The 15,651-nt window shown below is 62.6% G+C and overlaps 1 protein-coding gene across 2 annotated transcripts; it reads left to right on the top strand.

The window, feature by feature from the left end:
* The first annotated feature begins 6,629 nt into the window (after positions 1-6,629).
* Positions 6,630-10,458, top strand: GPIHBP1 (glycosylphosphatidylinositol anchored high density lipoprotein binding protein 1). 2 transcript variants are annotated; one of them, XM_004779492.3, is made up of 5 exons: positions 6,630-6,714; positions 8,541-8,644; positions 9,162-9,278; positions 9,846-9,962; positions 10,126-10,458. In XM_004779492.3, the coding sequence occupies exons 2-5, from the start codon at positions 8,593-8,595 to the stop codon at positions 10,320-10,322; spliced, it is 483 nt and encodes a 160-aa protein (XP_004779549.1). In that variant the 5' UTR covers positions 6,630-6,714; positions 8,541-8,592; the 3' UTR covers positions 10,323-10,458. The 2 variants fall into 2 exon arrangements, with proteins under 2 accessions (XP_004779549.1, XP_004779547.1); XM_004779490.3 differs by having other exon boundaries at positions 10,087-10,458.
* The last annotated feature ends 5,193 nt before the right edge of the window (positions 10,459-15,651 follow it).

Below are 15,651 nucleotides of genomic sequence, written 5' to 3'. Positions count from 1 at the left end.
TAAGCTCAAAAGCCACCTCCTCCAGGAAGCCCTCCCTGGTACATCCCCACCAACTCTTCCCACCCAGTGAGGAGACCTTAACTCAGTCTTCTCCCCTTTCCTATCTCCACCTACCCCCATTTCTCGGTCCCCAGTTCCCAGCTCAAAGTCCCACACAGCAGCTTCCAGAGAACATTATGTGTTTATCTGCCGCCATGCCCCCAAACCACACCTGAGCTTCTGGACAGCAAGGCCCCTTGCTCCTCATCCAGCCCTCTCCCTCGGTAACCTGTGGTTCAGTGCTCGCTGAGGGCTGTCTGCTGAGGCTAGAGCTCAGGGCTCAGGGGCATCTAGGAGACGCCTCTGCTTCCTGCACTCAGGTCCCAGGCCCCAGGGAGGGAACATGTGGATGTCTGCATTGACTCTGGGATCAGGCTCCAGCCCAGCAGCCAAGCCTGGACCGGTGCCCAGCGCACCCCCTCTGGGGTTCCCACCCCGGTTTCAGCCTGGAACCCAACTCATGCCACGGAGGGTGAGCCTCTCAGCTTTTCCTATGGGCAAACACCCCAGGTCATAGGGCGGTCCGCCCCACAGGACCCTCTTGGGCTGTCCTGTGCACCCTTCCCCCCGTTAAGCGGTCTGTTCTTACATGTGTCCATGGCCAGCCCAGGAGACCCTGGACCCCTTGCTCAGTGGCCAACATGACCAGCATCAAACCCAGGAAAATGCACTAAATCCCGGGATGGACCCCAAATAAAGTGATATACCAACCCGCCAAGCACTAGCAGCCCACATCGATAAGGACACGACCCAAACCACACCCTGACCGGGACTGACACCCTAACCAAGGCAAAAATAGAAACAAACCCAGAGTGCTCTGCTCATGTGTGCCGTGACCTGACGTCTGCTCCAAGTAAAGCCTCGCGCAAGCCAGGGCAGTCGTTTCCGCAGCAGTGAGAGAGGTGAGCACGCCGGCGGCGAGCGGGCCGTCCCCTGCCTCCTCTCCCCTCTACACCGGGGTTCCCGGGGCCGGTCTCCCTCGCAAACAACCGCAGGTAAAAATACTGGTGCCCCTCAGAGCACGGCGGGCAGGGCTCCCACCACGGCGGGAAAGCGAAGGTCGCAGCGAGGAGAGTCCAGTGAACGTGCGGTCTCCCCGCAGCGATCCATGTCGTGTCTACACCGCGGTCTGGCCCAGGAAGCCTGCAGCAGCGTCAGGTCTAAAACAGCATCCACGCGCCTCGTTACGGAAGTTCCTCCTTGCCGTGAAATGTTCCCGTCACCAGAGCTGTCAGCCAGTCCATCTTTCTGCCCGAAGCCCGCGGAGGCTAAATCATCCGCAGGGGTGGGGTGGTGGGGAGTCTGGCCAGTTCTGAAAACAGGACATCAGTGAAGTTGGCCACTGGGACTGCCCCTTCCTCTCACGGAACGGTCTCTCCGCAGCCTGTGACGCTGACGGCATCTCACCCACAGAACTGCCTCCAAAGCCGGCGTCCGTCCTCGCAAACCCGGCTGCCGCCGTGCCAACTCGGGCCATGGAAGGTTCTGGATCGTCTGTTGTCTTTCCCCGTCTTCACAGCCTCTGTGTTCACGCTCCGGGAAGCACGTTCTCCGCTCCTCCCCGTGGAGCACCTCCTCAGCTGTGAGTTCGAGCCAGAGATTGCGGCAGTGCGGTCCCGCGTCCCGGCTCCGCTTGGGGCTCTGGTTCTCCTGCTGCTGGCCCCACGTCTGTGGGGACACCCTCCGCGGACGTCCTGAGCCCCTCCACCATCCACGGGGGTGATCCCCTTCCTCCAAACTCCTGTCTCTGTTCACATTTTGGCCTCTTGCCATGAACCACAAATTCTTTTTTTTTTTAATTTTATTTATTTATTTGACAGACAGAGATCACAAGCAGGCAGAGAGGCAGGCAGAGAGAGAGGAGGAAGCAGGCTCCCCGCTGAGCAGAGAGCCCGATGTGGGGCTCGATCTCAGGACCCTGAGATCATGACCTAGGCCGAAGGCAGAGGCTTTAACCCATCGAGCCACCCAGGCGCCCATGAACCACAAATTCTTCACGACATCTAGGATGATGCGTCTGTTGGGGCCGATTTAATGTTAAAGCCTGTTTAACTCTTAGGGCTGCTGAGCCAGAGCGACTCCATGTTGCCCAGGTAGCCATGTTGCTGGTTACATCCACAGACTTCATTCCGGGAATAAACACCCCCGTAGTTCCTGGTGTGGCTCCAGCTATCGATTCCAGGAGTAAACGCTTTAACAACAGAAGCCACGTACCTGGGGTCTGCAGTTACGCCCTATAAAACCAGCTTGTGAGATCAGGACAAAGCCTGCAAAGCCCGAGACAACGGGGGAGCCCACAGGTGTTTCTCATTACAAATCACAACATCTCAGTGTTCGACCACGGTGACCGCTTGGAAATGTTCATCATGAAACGTCCACATGGGGGGAGGGGCCAGACCCTTCCCCATGCGTCTCCTTGACTGTCTGACAATTAAAAAAAAAAAAAAAGTTGGGACGCCTGGGTGGCTCAGTTGGTTGAGCGGCTGCCTTCGGCCCAGGTCATGATCCCAGCATCCTGGGATCGAGTCCCACATCGGGCTCCTTGCTTGGCAGGGAGCCTGCTTCTCCCTCTGACTCTGCCTGCCTCTCTGTCTGCCTGTGCTCACTCTCACTCGCTCTCTCTCTGACAAATAAATAAATTAAAATCTTTTTTTAAAAAAAGTTACCCAAACTTCTGTCACTAATTGAATGTGTCTTCTTTTTTTATTTTATTTTATTTATTGGAGAGACAACACGGGCGGGGACAGCGCGTAAGAACTTGTACCAGGCCGGTAGATGGTGTTTGATCACGTGTCAGTCCTCGCCCTGCTGCCCACGCAGCGGACACAAGGACGTGTCTACGCCGAAACAGGTGTGAAGAATAGGCAGAGCGAGCTTCTTCATAAATGCCCAAACCGGAACCAATGCCAACGCCACCCCATGAGATGAGGCTCCGTCTCCAGGATTCCCACATCATGTAAATCTACACGGCAGCAAAAACGCGTGTGGACAGACCTCCACTCCACGGGACCCGGGGGACAGTTGTCGCAAGCACTGTGGCCGGATGGAAGTAGTCGGATACAAAGCAGCTGAAACTCTGGGTGCCGTTGACGCGAGGTCTCACAACAGACAAAGTGAGTGTAGTGTTAGAAGTCCGAACTGTGGTCACCTTCAGGGGAGGGACACAGACTGAAAGGAACCCAAGGGAGTCTTCTGGGTTTCTAGAATGCTCTGCATCTTGAACGATACGAGTTTTTACTACATATGTATGTGTGTACATGTTTCCTCGATCTGTACACTCAGTGTGCTATTTGCACACGCAGTTGTATGTAAATTCTATCTCCGCCTTTTTCGTGAAACAAAAAGACACGTGCTAGAATGTTCAGAGCCAAACACTGGGAACTGCCCACAGTTCGTCGGCTGGGCGATGGATAAAACAACTGTGGGGTGTGTTCCCAGGACACAATACTGCGCAGCACTGAAGGAAACCAGTGACATCTAACCTCCATGGTGCAAACGGACCTCAGGGGCCCAGCAGGAGTCAGAGGGTCCGGACAGGAAAGAGCACCGACAGGCTGACTCTAATTACATAAACAGGTTTCAGATTAAACCTTAGTTTGTCTACCAAGACCTTGCATCTTGCACAGCTTCTCCGAGCTCCCCTCCCGGTGCTGGATGGGGCGATGCCTGATTAACACATTGTTTAATAAAGTCAGCTAGATCTTCCAATTCACTCCATCAAGTTTTGTTTTCTAATGCTTAAAAATAAAACCGCCAGTTATTTTTCCAGCAAAAGTGGGTTCATTAGGGAGCAGCAGAGATGGGCACCGTGGGACAAGCAGATAGTCACCTCCGCAGAACAGAAGAGGGGCTCTTTTTTTTTTTTTTAAGATTTTATTTATTTATTTGACAGAGAGAGGCACAGCGAGAGAGGGAACACAAGCAGGGGGAGTGGGAGAGGGAGAAGCAGGCTTCCCACCAAGCAGGGAGCCCAATGCGGGGCTCCATCCCAGGACCCGGCGTTGTAGCCAAAGGCAGACGCTTAATGACTGAGCTGCGGGGCATCCAAGGGAGGCTCTTTTGTAGAAAGGGCAGGGGTGCGAGGAAGAGCAGTTGCAAACTGAGAGCTCATTGGAGTGAAGTGGGAGCTGGAAGTCTAGGGCTTCCCATGGCTGAGCACTGGCGTCTCTCACCAGCCAGGGAGGAGGACACTGGGCTTCCTACCTAGTCGGGTGGTAGTAGCAGCCTGCAAGGTGCGGCTCTCCCTGTCGGGCCTGCAGCGGAGGAGTGGTTGGGGTGAGAGCCGCCCCTGCTGGCCTCCAGACTCCAGTTCAGCGAGGCCCCTTTTACTCATGTCCCTGTGTCTGCAGATCTGCCACCATACCCGCCAGGCATCCCAGTGGGACCTCTCCAGGACGCGGGTCCCCTGCTCTGATGCTCGAGAGGCGCCCTGCTGCCAGGAGGACATCGGCAGCCCGTGAAGCCTGGGGCGGGGCCCAGCCCATAACCCGGCGAGGCGGGCCCCGCTCACCCTTGGGCTTCCCCGCTGCCACGCTGGACTGAGGGACCCTCCCCCAAGTGTGGACCCCCATGTCGAGCTCGGCCATCGGTGTCCTTCTGTCCAGACGCCCAGGGCTTACACACGCGCACGCGCACACGCACTCCTTCCCCGGCAGTGGGGTGGACAGTGCCGGAGGCAAACTTGAGTGGAAGTTGGTACTTCGGAGACCCGTTTCCTCCCCAGTCCCTCGGAAAGCAGCGCGCATGCTCGCGGCCGCTTGGACCGCGTCATCTTCTTCCGATTCGGGACACAAAGAGACCCTTCGTTCCTTTACACGGCTGCGGGGCACCCCTGCAAGATTCCAATGCGACCCAGTAAATGACAGCACCGTGTGCCGGCCCCGCGTGGCTTTTCCCAAGGGAGCCCCAGTGTAAGGCACCGGCGCCCCAGACTCCTGGCGGGCCGACCAAGGAACCCCTCGGCAGGGGCACGGGGTGGGGAAGGGTCTCTGGGAGGCAGCGCCCCAGGCAGAGGGTGCGGCGGGGTCGGCGGGGTGCGGGGCCGGGCGGGAGCAGCGGCCTCCGGACGCTCTGACCTGCGCGTACACGTGGGAGCCCGAGTTAGTGGCAGTTTAATGAGACACGCGGGTGCAGAACTGCAGACGGAGAGGGACCGATGCGACGCAGCCGCGCCGCCCGTGCCAGCAAGCCCCCTCCTGAGTGCGCGTCCGCGGACGGGAAGGCAGGGACTTGAAGAGACACTCGGGGTCACCGCGGCCAGAGCGCCCGGTCCCTGCACCCGTCCACCGGCCAGCGGAGAAGCAGCGCAGCGGATCCGCAGAAGGGAACGCCATGGAGATGTGTCACGTAGAGGAACACATGGAGATGTGTCACACGCGTGTCACACGTGCGTGCGCCCCAAGGCTTGTGTGAGTGAAGTAAGCCAGTCACAAGAGGACACGCCGGTGTTTCACTTCTGCGAGGTCCCCAGCGCTGGGTTCAGAGACAGCAGGTGGGTCGGCGGTGCCAGGGGCTGGGGGAGGGGAGCTAGTGTTTCAGCGCAAGACGGAAAGTTCTGGAGGTGGATGGTGGGGAAGGCGGCACAACCAAGGCGCTGACCCTGCGGGGGGTGGGGGCGGTTTGGAGGGGCCAGAGACCAGGGACCCTGGGCCACCCTCCACCGTGGGGCTTCCGCGGAAAGGGAGGCTGAGACTTTCCAGGGTTGATGTGGATGGAACCAACGGTGCCCAAGGACTAGGGAAAATGAAGGCCACAGGTGCCCGGGGGCGGGGGGAGGCAGGCCGACTGACCGAAAGAACGAGGCGCGCCTCAAGCCCGGAGGGAGGAATGGATGAGCTCCCGAGACCCTGAGCTTCCTCACAGGCTCCTGGTGTGACGGGGGGTGCAGGGCACGTGCCCTCCAGCACCACTCGGAGCTCCCAGTGGCCAGCCCCGCCCCACTGTCTGCTAGTTTCTCAGTGCCGGGTTGCAGGGGAGAACGGGGCTTGTGTCCCCTGGCAAACCCCAGAACAGCCTGGGCAGCTTGGAGAGAGAATCCGGGGAGACTCCTCAGGGCCCCCTGCCCACTGGGGTGACAGGGTCCAGACTCTGCTGTAAGAGGGAAGCCCCTTCCTCCGCTCCCAGAGACTGAGTGTCGGCTGCAGAGAGGATGGGGGAGAGCCCGACCCGGGGGACACATGTGAGGACCAGCGCAGCTACAGCCCACCTCTGTCCCCCCAAACCCCATCCCCCTAGGCCTGTGGGCTGCAGGTGGGGACAGACACCCTTCCTGTCCCCACAGACACCAGACCTTTGCCCCTCAGTCAGAGACACCACTCACCTTTCCCCAGGTCTGGATCTGATCCAACTGGGTGGCCACAGAAGCCCACATGGGGAGCATGAGGGGGCATAGAATAGGGACTCAGGGCTCGGGCCAGAGCAGCAAGGCTCCCCAGGGAAAGCAGCGCCCTGCCCCACCCCCACCATGTCCTCCTCTGCCAGAACGACAGCAAATATGGATGGTTGGGATATCCTGTCCACGGCTGGCATGAGGTCTGAGCCCACGTCTGCTCCTGCCAGGAAAAACAAGGTGACCCACTAGGTTCACTTGGCTGGAGGGAGGCCACGGGAACTGCAGACCAGCCACGTCCACAGGGCCACCCACTGGAGCCAGCCGGGCCCAACCGGGCAGCACAGGCAAGATCGGATCCTTGCTGTGCAGGGGGTCTGCGGGCCGGGAGTGGGTGGCCCTGGGGCTGCCTCTGGACATGGGTATGGCCAAGGGGGAAGGGCTCCAAGCCCAGGGCGCAGGCCATGTAGCATGCAAGCTCTAACGTGGCACTCAGCTGCCCATGGGGCCGCCAGCCCTGAGCCCGGCCCTGGGTCTAAGGGAACCAAGTGGCTGTGCTGGGGTCGTAGGAGGCGCCCCTGTCCTCGAAGCCTGGGGTCAGGAAGCCGCCACTAAGGCATGTATTTGAACCAGAACATCTGAAAAGGCCTGGGTGGGCAGAGGGGTGGGTGCACCCTCCCCCAACCCAAGGGCTGGGGGTCCTGTGGATGCCAGGGGTCTGCCATCAGGGGGTTGGGGCAGGAGGTTGAGCTCCCTCAGCCTCGACAGGCCTCTAGCACACACGTTGGCCCCCAGCCCGGGGCTGGCTGGGCAGCGGCTTCTGCAGGGGCAGGCCTGGACGTCTCCCTCCCTGGACGGGGCAGAGGGCACAGCGAGCGCCCTCCATGGAGGGGAAGGGCGGCCAGCAGGGCTGAAGCTGGGCGGTGGCTCCCGGTCAGTAAGGCAGGGCTCTAACTCCACTGCTCCCCGGGGCTGCCCAGGAGCTGCGGTGTTGCAAGCACTGAAATGAACAGGACGTTACCATCCTCGGAGGCTTCTCACAGGCAGCTCTGGCTGGGCCTGTGGGGGTGGGGGGCACAGCTGGCAGGGGGACCCCTGCTCCCTAATAGTTCTGCGCCCCCACCCAGGGCCCTCCTGGGAGCAGCTCTGGGCCTGCTGGCAAGTAGGATCCAGGAATGAAGAGGGTGGGCCCAGGGCCGTGTGCACCCGGCAGATGGACCCTTGCTGGAACGTGACTTTGGCCTTGGTGTGGGGAAGTCCTGGGGGCAGCCTCTCCCGGAAAATGAGGGGGCTCTGGGGGAGGCAAGGGTGCATGGCTCCCTAGGAATTGAGGCGGGACAACACCTCTTGCTGGCTGAGGCTTCAGAGAAGGGTCGTGGCAGCCAGCCCTGCAGGGACCGAGGCCGGGTGCTGTCCTCAGCACTGGCAGGCATTGGCTCCCGCTGGCCAAGACGTCCTATGAGGACCCTGAGGCCCAGAGGCCCAAGTGGAGCTGGTCCCAGATGCAGAGGGGGAAAAGGAGCCAGGCCCCAGGCCCAGCTGATCTCACCCCCGAGCCACCTCTCACCTCCTCTCCAGGTGGCCCCAGAGAATGTTCGAGGCACCTGCTGACAGTCAGAGAGGTGACTCCAGGCACCAAGGCACGCACATAGCTGGCAGGCGTGCGGCCCGGGCTCCAGGTCAAATCCAACTCCCTGCCCCTGTCCCCACTTTCCCACTGCCCCCCAGGAGGGGGAAGGGGCTCTCAGTGTCCCTTCAGGTCTGCGGCCCGCAGAGGAGGAGGGGTGCCCCCAGAGAAAGAGCGGGGTGCTGCCAAGGTTGCTAGAGGGTAGGAGGAACCCAGAAGGGAGGGCCCAGAGGCTCGGTCACAGGAGGCTTCCCCAGCCTTCCGCAAGCACTGCCCCCAGCGTGGGGCCAGGTTCGCCAGCTGCATTGCTCACGCCAGCAGGCCGGGCCAGCGCGGGACTGCGCAGGTGGACAAGACGCCCCCCACAGTGACTTCCTGTCCCCCCAGTCCCCTGAAGTCGGGGGGGAAATTGCTGTCCCTGGCCTGACGCCTGGCACCGGGGCCGGGGTGAGGCCCATTGTTTGAGGCTGGAGCCGGGGCGGGGGGGGGCCAGGGCTCAGGGGCCTCCAGGAAGCCCCCGAATGCCCTCTGTCCCACTTCCCACAGACTGTGAGCCTGAGCAGGAGCCCTCGAGAGCGGACCGGCAGCCCCCGGCGGGATGAAGGTGCTCTTGGCTCTCCTGCTGGCCCTCCTGCTGTGTGGGCAGCCAGGTACCGGGGCCAGGGGACACCCCTGCAGTGAGAAGGGTTGGCACGGTCTGGGCCCACAGGGACCCTCAGGACACCCAGCCTGAGGGCAGGACATGGCACGGGGAGCGCGGGGGTCAGGCTGGAGTCTGAGGCTAGAGGGATGTTGACGTGGGCTGTCCTGGGCTCCCAAGGTCCCCAAACCTGTCCCTCCCTAGCTCCAGACCCCACCTCTTTGAATTGCAAGCTTCGGGGTTACCTCTGCTGTCCCGGCCTCAGTGTCCTCTTCTGTCACACAAGCGGACCGTCCTGAGGGTTTACTGGGGCGGGAGGGGCAGGGGCAGTGGCTGCAGGGCCCCACGGCAGCGGCTGGTGCAGGGAAGCGAGCAGGGCCAGCAGCCGGGGGCCCGCAGAAAGGACCGAGTGGGAAGGAAGAGGGCGGAGGAGTGACGGAGGACAGATGGGGGGGACCCAGCCCTGGACCTTGAGCATGTGCGCTCGGTGCCTGGAAGCGGGCTCACAGGCTTCCCCGTGTGGCCAGGCACGGGGCGGGCGCAGGAGGAGGAGGAGGACGACCAGGACATCGGGCAGGACGGCTACGACGATGAGGAGGAGGACGAGGAGGAGGCCAGTGTGGCTGCAGGCGGCGGGGACAGAGGTGACCCAGGCACTCTCACTTCCTGGGGGCTCCGCTGACCGCCAGGCTTGGTGCAGGACTGGCAGGATGTGGATCGACAAGCAAAGCCTTCCAGGGGGCAGGGGAAGGCACGGGAAGGGCCCTGACCCTCGGCAGCCCCTTGCCTCTCACCCTGGCTGAGACCCTCGACGGCCACCTAGAGTGGGGAGCCTAGAGAAGGAGCCACTCCTGGGCAGGGAGCCTGAATAGGAGGTCGCTAGGCAGAGAGGGACGCAGTGGAGTCCCTGCCTGGAGAGACCAGCGAGTGTGCAGGCCCTGGGCACGGAGTCCAGCTCAGCCAGACAGGACGGTTTGGGGCGGGTGGGGAGAGGCGGGACGGGGCAGCCCTGGCCAGCCCTGAGGCAGGGTGTGGGCAGGCTGGGCAGGGGCTTTGAGAGGCATCTGCTGGGAACAAAGCACTGGCCTGCAGGGGGAGACGCAGGGCTGCAGGGGGAGGCGCTGGGCCTGCAGGGGGGTTGGAACTGGGCTGCAGGGTGGGCTCTGGGCTGCAGGGGGAGGCCCTTGGCTTGAGCCCGCCTTGCCTCCCAGCGCTGCTGCAGTGCTACTCCTGCCAGTCCCTGCACAGAGGGGAAGGCTGCGAGCAAGTTCAGATCTGTGCCCACAGCCACAGCTTCTGCAAAACCCTCATCTCCCACGGAAACACGGGTAAGCGGGCCCCAGGGTGGCCAGGGCGGGGGGAGCCCCAGCTTGCATGCAGAAAGGCGCACGCCCCTGCCCCAGCCTCTCCAGCCTGACGAAGACTTTCTCCGCCACCCCTCCCCACTCCCAGAGTCAGGGCCTCTGACCACTTACTCCGTATGGTGTACAGACACGTGTCACCCCTTCACCAAGACACTGGAGGGGACCCTGATGACTGTGACCTGCTGCCAGTCCGCCCTCTGCAACCTCCCGCCCTGGCAGGACCCCCCGGGCAGCGGGGCCAGCAGCGCCCGGGGCCGCCGCACGGTGGTGGCCATCGCCCTGCTGCTCGGCCTCCTCTCCGGCCTCCAGGCCATGGGGTCCTGAACAGGTCGTCCCACCCGCACCCCAGCTCCCACTCTGGATGGCCAGCACTTTGTCCAGAGCCCGACCCACCTGCCCCTCCTCCCAGCCCCGGTTTGGCGAATAAACTCAGCATCGTACTGGTCCAGCCAGCACAGCGCTCCCCAGCCCCGTCTGCATTTCCTCTTTCCTGTCTGTCTGGCGTCTCTGGCCTCCTCCTCTCCCCACTGCCTGTGCCAGCATGGGGACCCCAGGTCCAGGGCTCCGCTGCTCACATGGCGGGTCCACACGGCCTGGGTAGAGAACACACGCATCCTAGGCCGGGGGAGAAGGCCGTGCCCTCTCCCCATTGTCCCATCACGGAAACGCCTCCACCCACGACTGTGACCTGGGTCCTGAGAAGAGAAGTGGGCAGTGGGAGAGGCTAGGGAAGGGAACCCCAGGGTGCCCAGCCCCTGTCCTGGCCAGGCTGACCCCCTTGGCTGCTGGGGGCTCTCAGCCTTCCTGACTGGTGGCAACACAGAGCCCTGGGAGAGGAGGGAGGAGGCCTGGGTCCAGGCTTCAGTTTCCCCATCAGAGCAGCATGGAGCAAGGCTTAGAAGACCCCTCAATCCCCAGCAGCTCAACAGCCCCTGTATAGAGAAGCCCAGAGTCCTACCCTGCCTGCCAAGTAACTCCGGCAGGCGGAGTAGCCTCCCATTTTCCGCTTCCTTTTTTTCCTTATTAAAGAAAACCTCAAGGCCTAGCTGGGGGGCAGATCCCTGGGGCAGAGGAGACAGGCCTTTCTTCTCCTTCCTCCTCCCTGCTGGCTCGAGTGATGCCTGGGGCTCAGCAGCCACTTTGCACCATGAGGCAGCACACTGAGGCCGGCAGGGCAGCATGGATCCAGGAAGGGCGCGGAGATCACTGGCGAACAGGAGCATCAGCCCCACACTGCCTACCTCGGGACCCCTGTCTCTGGGCGGGAAATGGCTGTGGGGTTAAAGTGAGTCATTTCTCCGTCATCACCTCATCACACACTGTCACACACACGTGCTCCTGGGGGTGCACACACTGTCATGTTACTCCCACCGGTGTACGCACTCGTGGCCGCACACGCTCACCCACACAGCCCCTCCCAGGGCAGCAAATAAAAGCAGAGCTCGGGGGTCACTCCGTCTGGGTTAAAATGTTAGCTAAGCCCACGCCCCAGCTCCATGACCCGTATGAACGCCACGCCGCACCTGCTCCGTGACCCAGACGAACCCCTGCTCCTGCCGCCCCCGCCCCAGCTGGGTTTCCCTGTCTGCTGCGTGGCAAGGGGGGGCCTCCTGGAAGGACCAGCCTCAGGGAAGGCCGACAGCGCTATGGGGAAGAGCCCCAGGCCTGAGCCAGTGGTTGGGAGGGGCCGGAGGAGGACCGAGTCCAGTCTGACGCACCAGGGCCGGTCAGGAGGGGACGGTCACCATCAGAAGGAACTGCTGGAATCAGGAGGTGGTCCCAGGGGACGACTCCCTCTCATCCGGCGTGGGCAGCCCCTCCCCACACAGTGGGCCCGCGGCAGTGTCGCTCTCTCCATCCAGCTCCACCGCTGCCTCCGCCGCTCAGGACGGCCTGGCACGTGACCACACGCGGCGGCTCACACCAGCTCCAACCGGTCACCTGTGGTCCTGAGGCTCGGGCTCCGACGGGAAGGGCGACGTTCCCTCCCGAGCCTGGGACCCTGCGTTTCCGCGTCAGCCTGACTGGGTCAAGGGAGGCGCGGATTCTGGGTGTGTCTGGGAGGGGCTTTCCAGAAGACATTAGCATTGGAGCGCCAAGATGGTCCCTGCCAATGTGGGGGCCTCACCCCGTCCCTGAGCCCCAGTGGAACAAAAAGGCAGAAAGGGCAAACTGGCCCTTCTGGAACTGGATGCCCGCCGTCTCCTGCCCTCAGACCTGGGCCTCCTGGTTCTCAGTTCTCAGGCTCCAGCCACTCCCCCCAGGGGCCCCCCTAGGGCTCCAGCTTGCGGGGCCGTGGGGACCTCTCGGTCTCCACAGCCACGTGAGCCAGGCCCTGTGATGGCTCTCACAGACACGACCGGGCGTCCGCCGCGCCTCTGGAACTGTCCCCTCACCCCCCTCTGCCTCAAATCTGCCTCCTCCTCCCTCTTACCAGGGTCTTTGTGGTGACATGGGGCCACCACCCAATGGAGATTCAACCCCACCACATCGCCCCTTCGCCACATGAGGCCACACACTCCGAGCCGCAGGGACCTGGACGTGGACGTCAGCCGGTCCTTATGGAGCAGCGCTCACCATCCGACCTCAGAGCCCCCAGCCTTGGACCCGAGGAGGGTGAAGCCCAGGTCCAGGGCCCAGCAGAAGGGCAAACTGGCCACAGGGGCCACAGCCCAGAAGTCAGGCGTAGCTCTCAGCCCCCGCACGGCCTCTAGCAATGCTCCGGCCGTCCAGACACCGTCAGACGCCCTTGCCTTTCCCACTCCTAGATTCAGGCTCCTAGAGAGCTGGGATTTTTGAGATTGAATCTGTGATGGGCAGGTGGGGGAGGGGGAGAAAGACAAACCACCGGACGGACAGCCTCCCCCGCGCTGCCCCTGCGTGCATGGCCTCCCTGTGTCTGGAGGCTGCTGTCACCCTCGGCCTGAGGCGGCGGAGTCGCCTGGGCCGATGTGCCTCAAGGCAGGCCGTTCCCCAAGTCACACACAGTCTTCCCTCCACCAGATACGCCAGTGCCCACAGCACTGTGCGCGGCGCCCCATGCCCCTGCTGGTCGTCGCGGATTCCAACTCATGGGACAAATTCTAACCCCACCTCCCTGCCCCGAGCTCTGACCAGCTGGGGACAAGGCACACAGAGATAGGGGGCTCTAATGCTCCCCCAAGGAACATGCAGCTGAGTATGGGGGCCCCAGGCTGGGGGGTGAGGGTGGGGAGTGTGCCGGGGGCAGGCAGACCCTAGGGGCTGCAGGAGAGACAGCGGCAGAGCTGGAGGGCTGCTAGGACCGAAAGGTACTGTCGCACGGTCCTGGAGGCCAGAAGGCTAAGGTCAAGGTGTCAGTGGTATTGGTTGCTCCCGGGGCTCTCTCGTGGGTGTGTAGGTGGCCATCCTGCCCCCGCGTCCTCATGGGGTCATCCCTCAGTGCGTGTCTATGTCCTGGTCTCTTCTTGTAAGGGCATCGGTCAGTGGGGATCAGGGCCCCCAGTGACCTCCCCTACCCTCATGACCTCCACAAAGACCCATCTCCAAGCACGGCCACCCTCTGAAGTCCTGAGAAGGACCCTGCATGTGGATTCTGGGGACACGACGCAGGCCATAACCAGGGGCTGAGACAGAGCTCTGTGCAGCAGGCAGAGTGGCATCAGCCCAGGCTGAGCTTAGGGAGGTGTTTCCAGGATGGGAGAGATGGGGCTTGGTGATAGCCTGGCCCGGGGGGACCCGCAGACACATGGGGGTGCTGAAGCACGTGCCCAAAAAACCAAGAATTCAAGGGCCCCTGCCTGTGGCCCTTCTGAGTGCATCCGGTAGCTCCTGCTGGCTTCCTCAGTCCTCTGTCCGTCGGTCCGTCCGGGTGCTCAGTGACCTGTCAGGGCTATTTGTGATGCCTGTGTCCCCCATGCATTTGCAGCAGCACCAGCCGGCTGGCCCAGGAGCACTGGGTTCTGCCCACAGACCTCTGTAAATGGAGACGGGCTTCTCCCTCCCTGTCCCACAGAACCGGCAGTTCCTGTGGGGATTCAGCTCAGGCCGGCCTCAGGAGGTTGTAGTGGGTGACAGCAGGCACTTGGCTGAGGTCCCTTCTTCTAGACTGAAAGCCCGGGCAGGAGGCTTCCAAGATCCAGGCTCGCCACAGACAAGGAAGGACGTGTCCATCCCAGAGGTCACTAGCATAGGACAGGGAGAGGCCGCGGCTGGGAAAGCAGCCTCTGGGGTTTGGTCAGACTTCAGCGGTCCTCACCCCAGGGCACCTGCAGGTACACAAATGCCCAGAAGGTGCTTCTCAAGAGCCCTAATGCTGGTAACTTCTGGAGCTGGTGGCCGTGTGGCTCCCTGGCCTTTGTCAGTGTGCGTGGGAGCTGCTGAGATGACAAGGAGCCCCCGGGCCGACCTGCTGGCCAGGCCTCAAGTCTGAATGGGCCACTTCCCAGCTGCGTGACCTTGGCCAGCCACGCGGCCTCTCTGTGCACGCTCCCCTGGCCCACAGAGCCAGAGGAGAGCAGAACCCGTCTCCTAGGATCCGTGTGGAGGCTGACTCAGGTGCTGGCCACCAGGCGCTGGTGCTCCTGTGCCAGGGGTGATGCTGGTGGTCTCCGCTCTGACCCCTGGAGCTGTTCCAGAGGGAAGGGGAGTGCAGGCTCTGTCACCCTCTATCCCCTTCCCCGTATGGGGTCCGCCCACTCACCCTTTCCCTTCTGCTCCCCCACAACTGACCCCCGACACGGAGAGGACAAACAAGCCCACTGGGCTGAGGAACCCCTTCCCAAGCTCTCTCTCCACTCACACCTCGGAACCAGCCCCTGGGGCCACCTAAAGGCCCTGTGTGCCCCCACCCAGTCCTGGCCCTGGGAGCAAGCTCAGCAAGAAGGCTCTGCTCCCTCTTCTGGGCCCTCAGGGCTGCCGGCCCGAACAAGGGATCCGGGGAGAGGGCGCACGCAGACAGTCCCCGGGCACACCAGCCCGGCAGCCTCCATCCTCCCCACAGCGCCGGGCTCCTCCCCTCTCCTGCCCACCCAAGCCCCCCCCACCCCCGGTTCAGCTGCCATTGTCCACTCACCGTCCCCCCACCCTGGGGTGGTCTCAGGACATCCTTTCTCCCAAAACAGGAAGCAGGTGGCCACGTGCATTTCCTGTTCTTGTTCTCTCTGCGAGAACCAAGGATGAGGCATTGACCCAAAAGAGAGGCTCCTGACAATGGAGCTTGCTAAACACTGGCCCTCTGGTGACCGCTGGGTCTGCAGAAGCTGATGGACCCAGGGCCCCACCTGGAACCTTCCAGATGGAGAGGAGTCATGGGCTCCCACCCGCGCTGGTGAGGGGTCCCATGTGGTTTGGCCTCAGAGGAGGCTCCAGGCAGAGGTGTGTCCTGCCTGAGGGTGCACCGGGGAGGGCACCAGGCTCCGGGGCGGGGCTGCTGGAGGTGGAGGGATGGCTGGTGCCTGGCCACAGGGTCTCAGAGAGTGGGGGGCAAGGGGCAGGAACGGAGAAACAGGGGAAAGCCTCTCCATGGCTCCCCCTCCCCCGACATCCTCGTTCCTCCCAGAAAGAGCTTGAGCTGAGCTGTGGGTGTGGAAGTGTCTGTGCGGGAACTCAGTTCTCGTCCCACTACAGAGGACAGAGGACAGAGGACAGAGGACGCCGGCCCAGGGCCCGATCC

The sequence above is a fragment of the Mustela putorius genome, unplaced genomic scaffold (assembly GCF_011764305.1).
Source record: "Mustela putorius furo isolate JIRA1106 unplaced genomic scaffold, ASM1176430v1.1 tig00537303_pilon_pilon_pilon, whole genome shotgun sequence".
Classification (NCBI taxonomy): domain Eukaryota; kingdom Metazoa; phylum Chordata; class Mammalia; order Carnivora; family Mustelidae; genus Mustela; species Mustela putorius.
The sequence above is the reverse complement of the archived record's forward strand: the minus strand, read 5'-3'. Positions and strand labels throughout refer to the sequence as shown.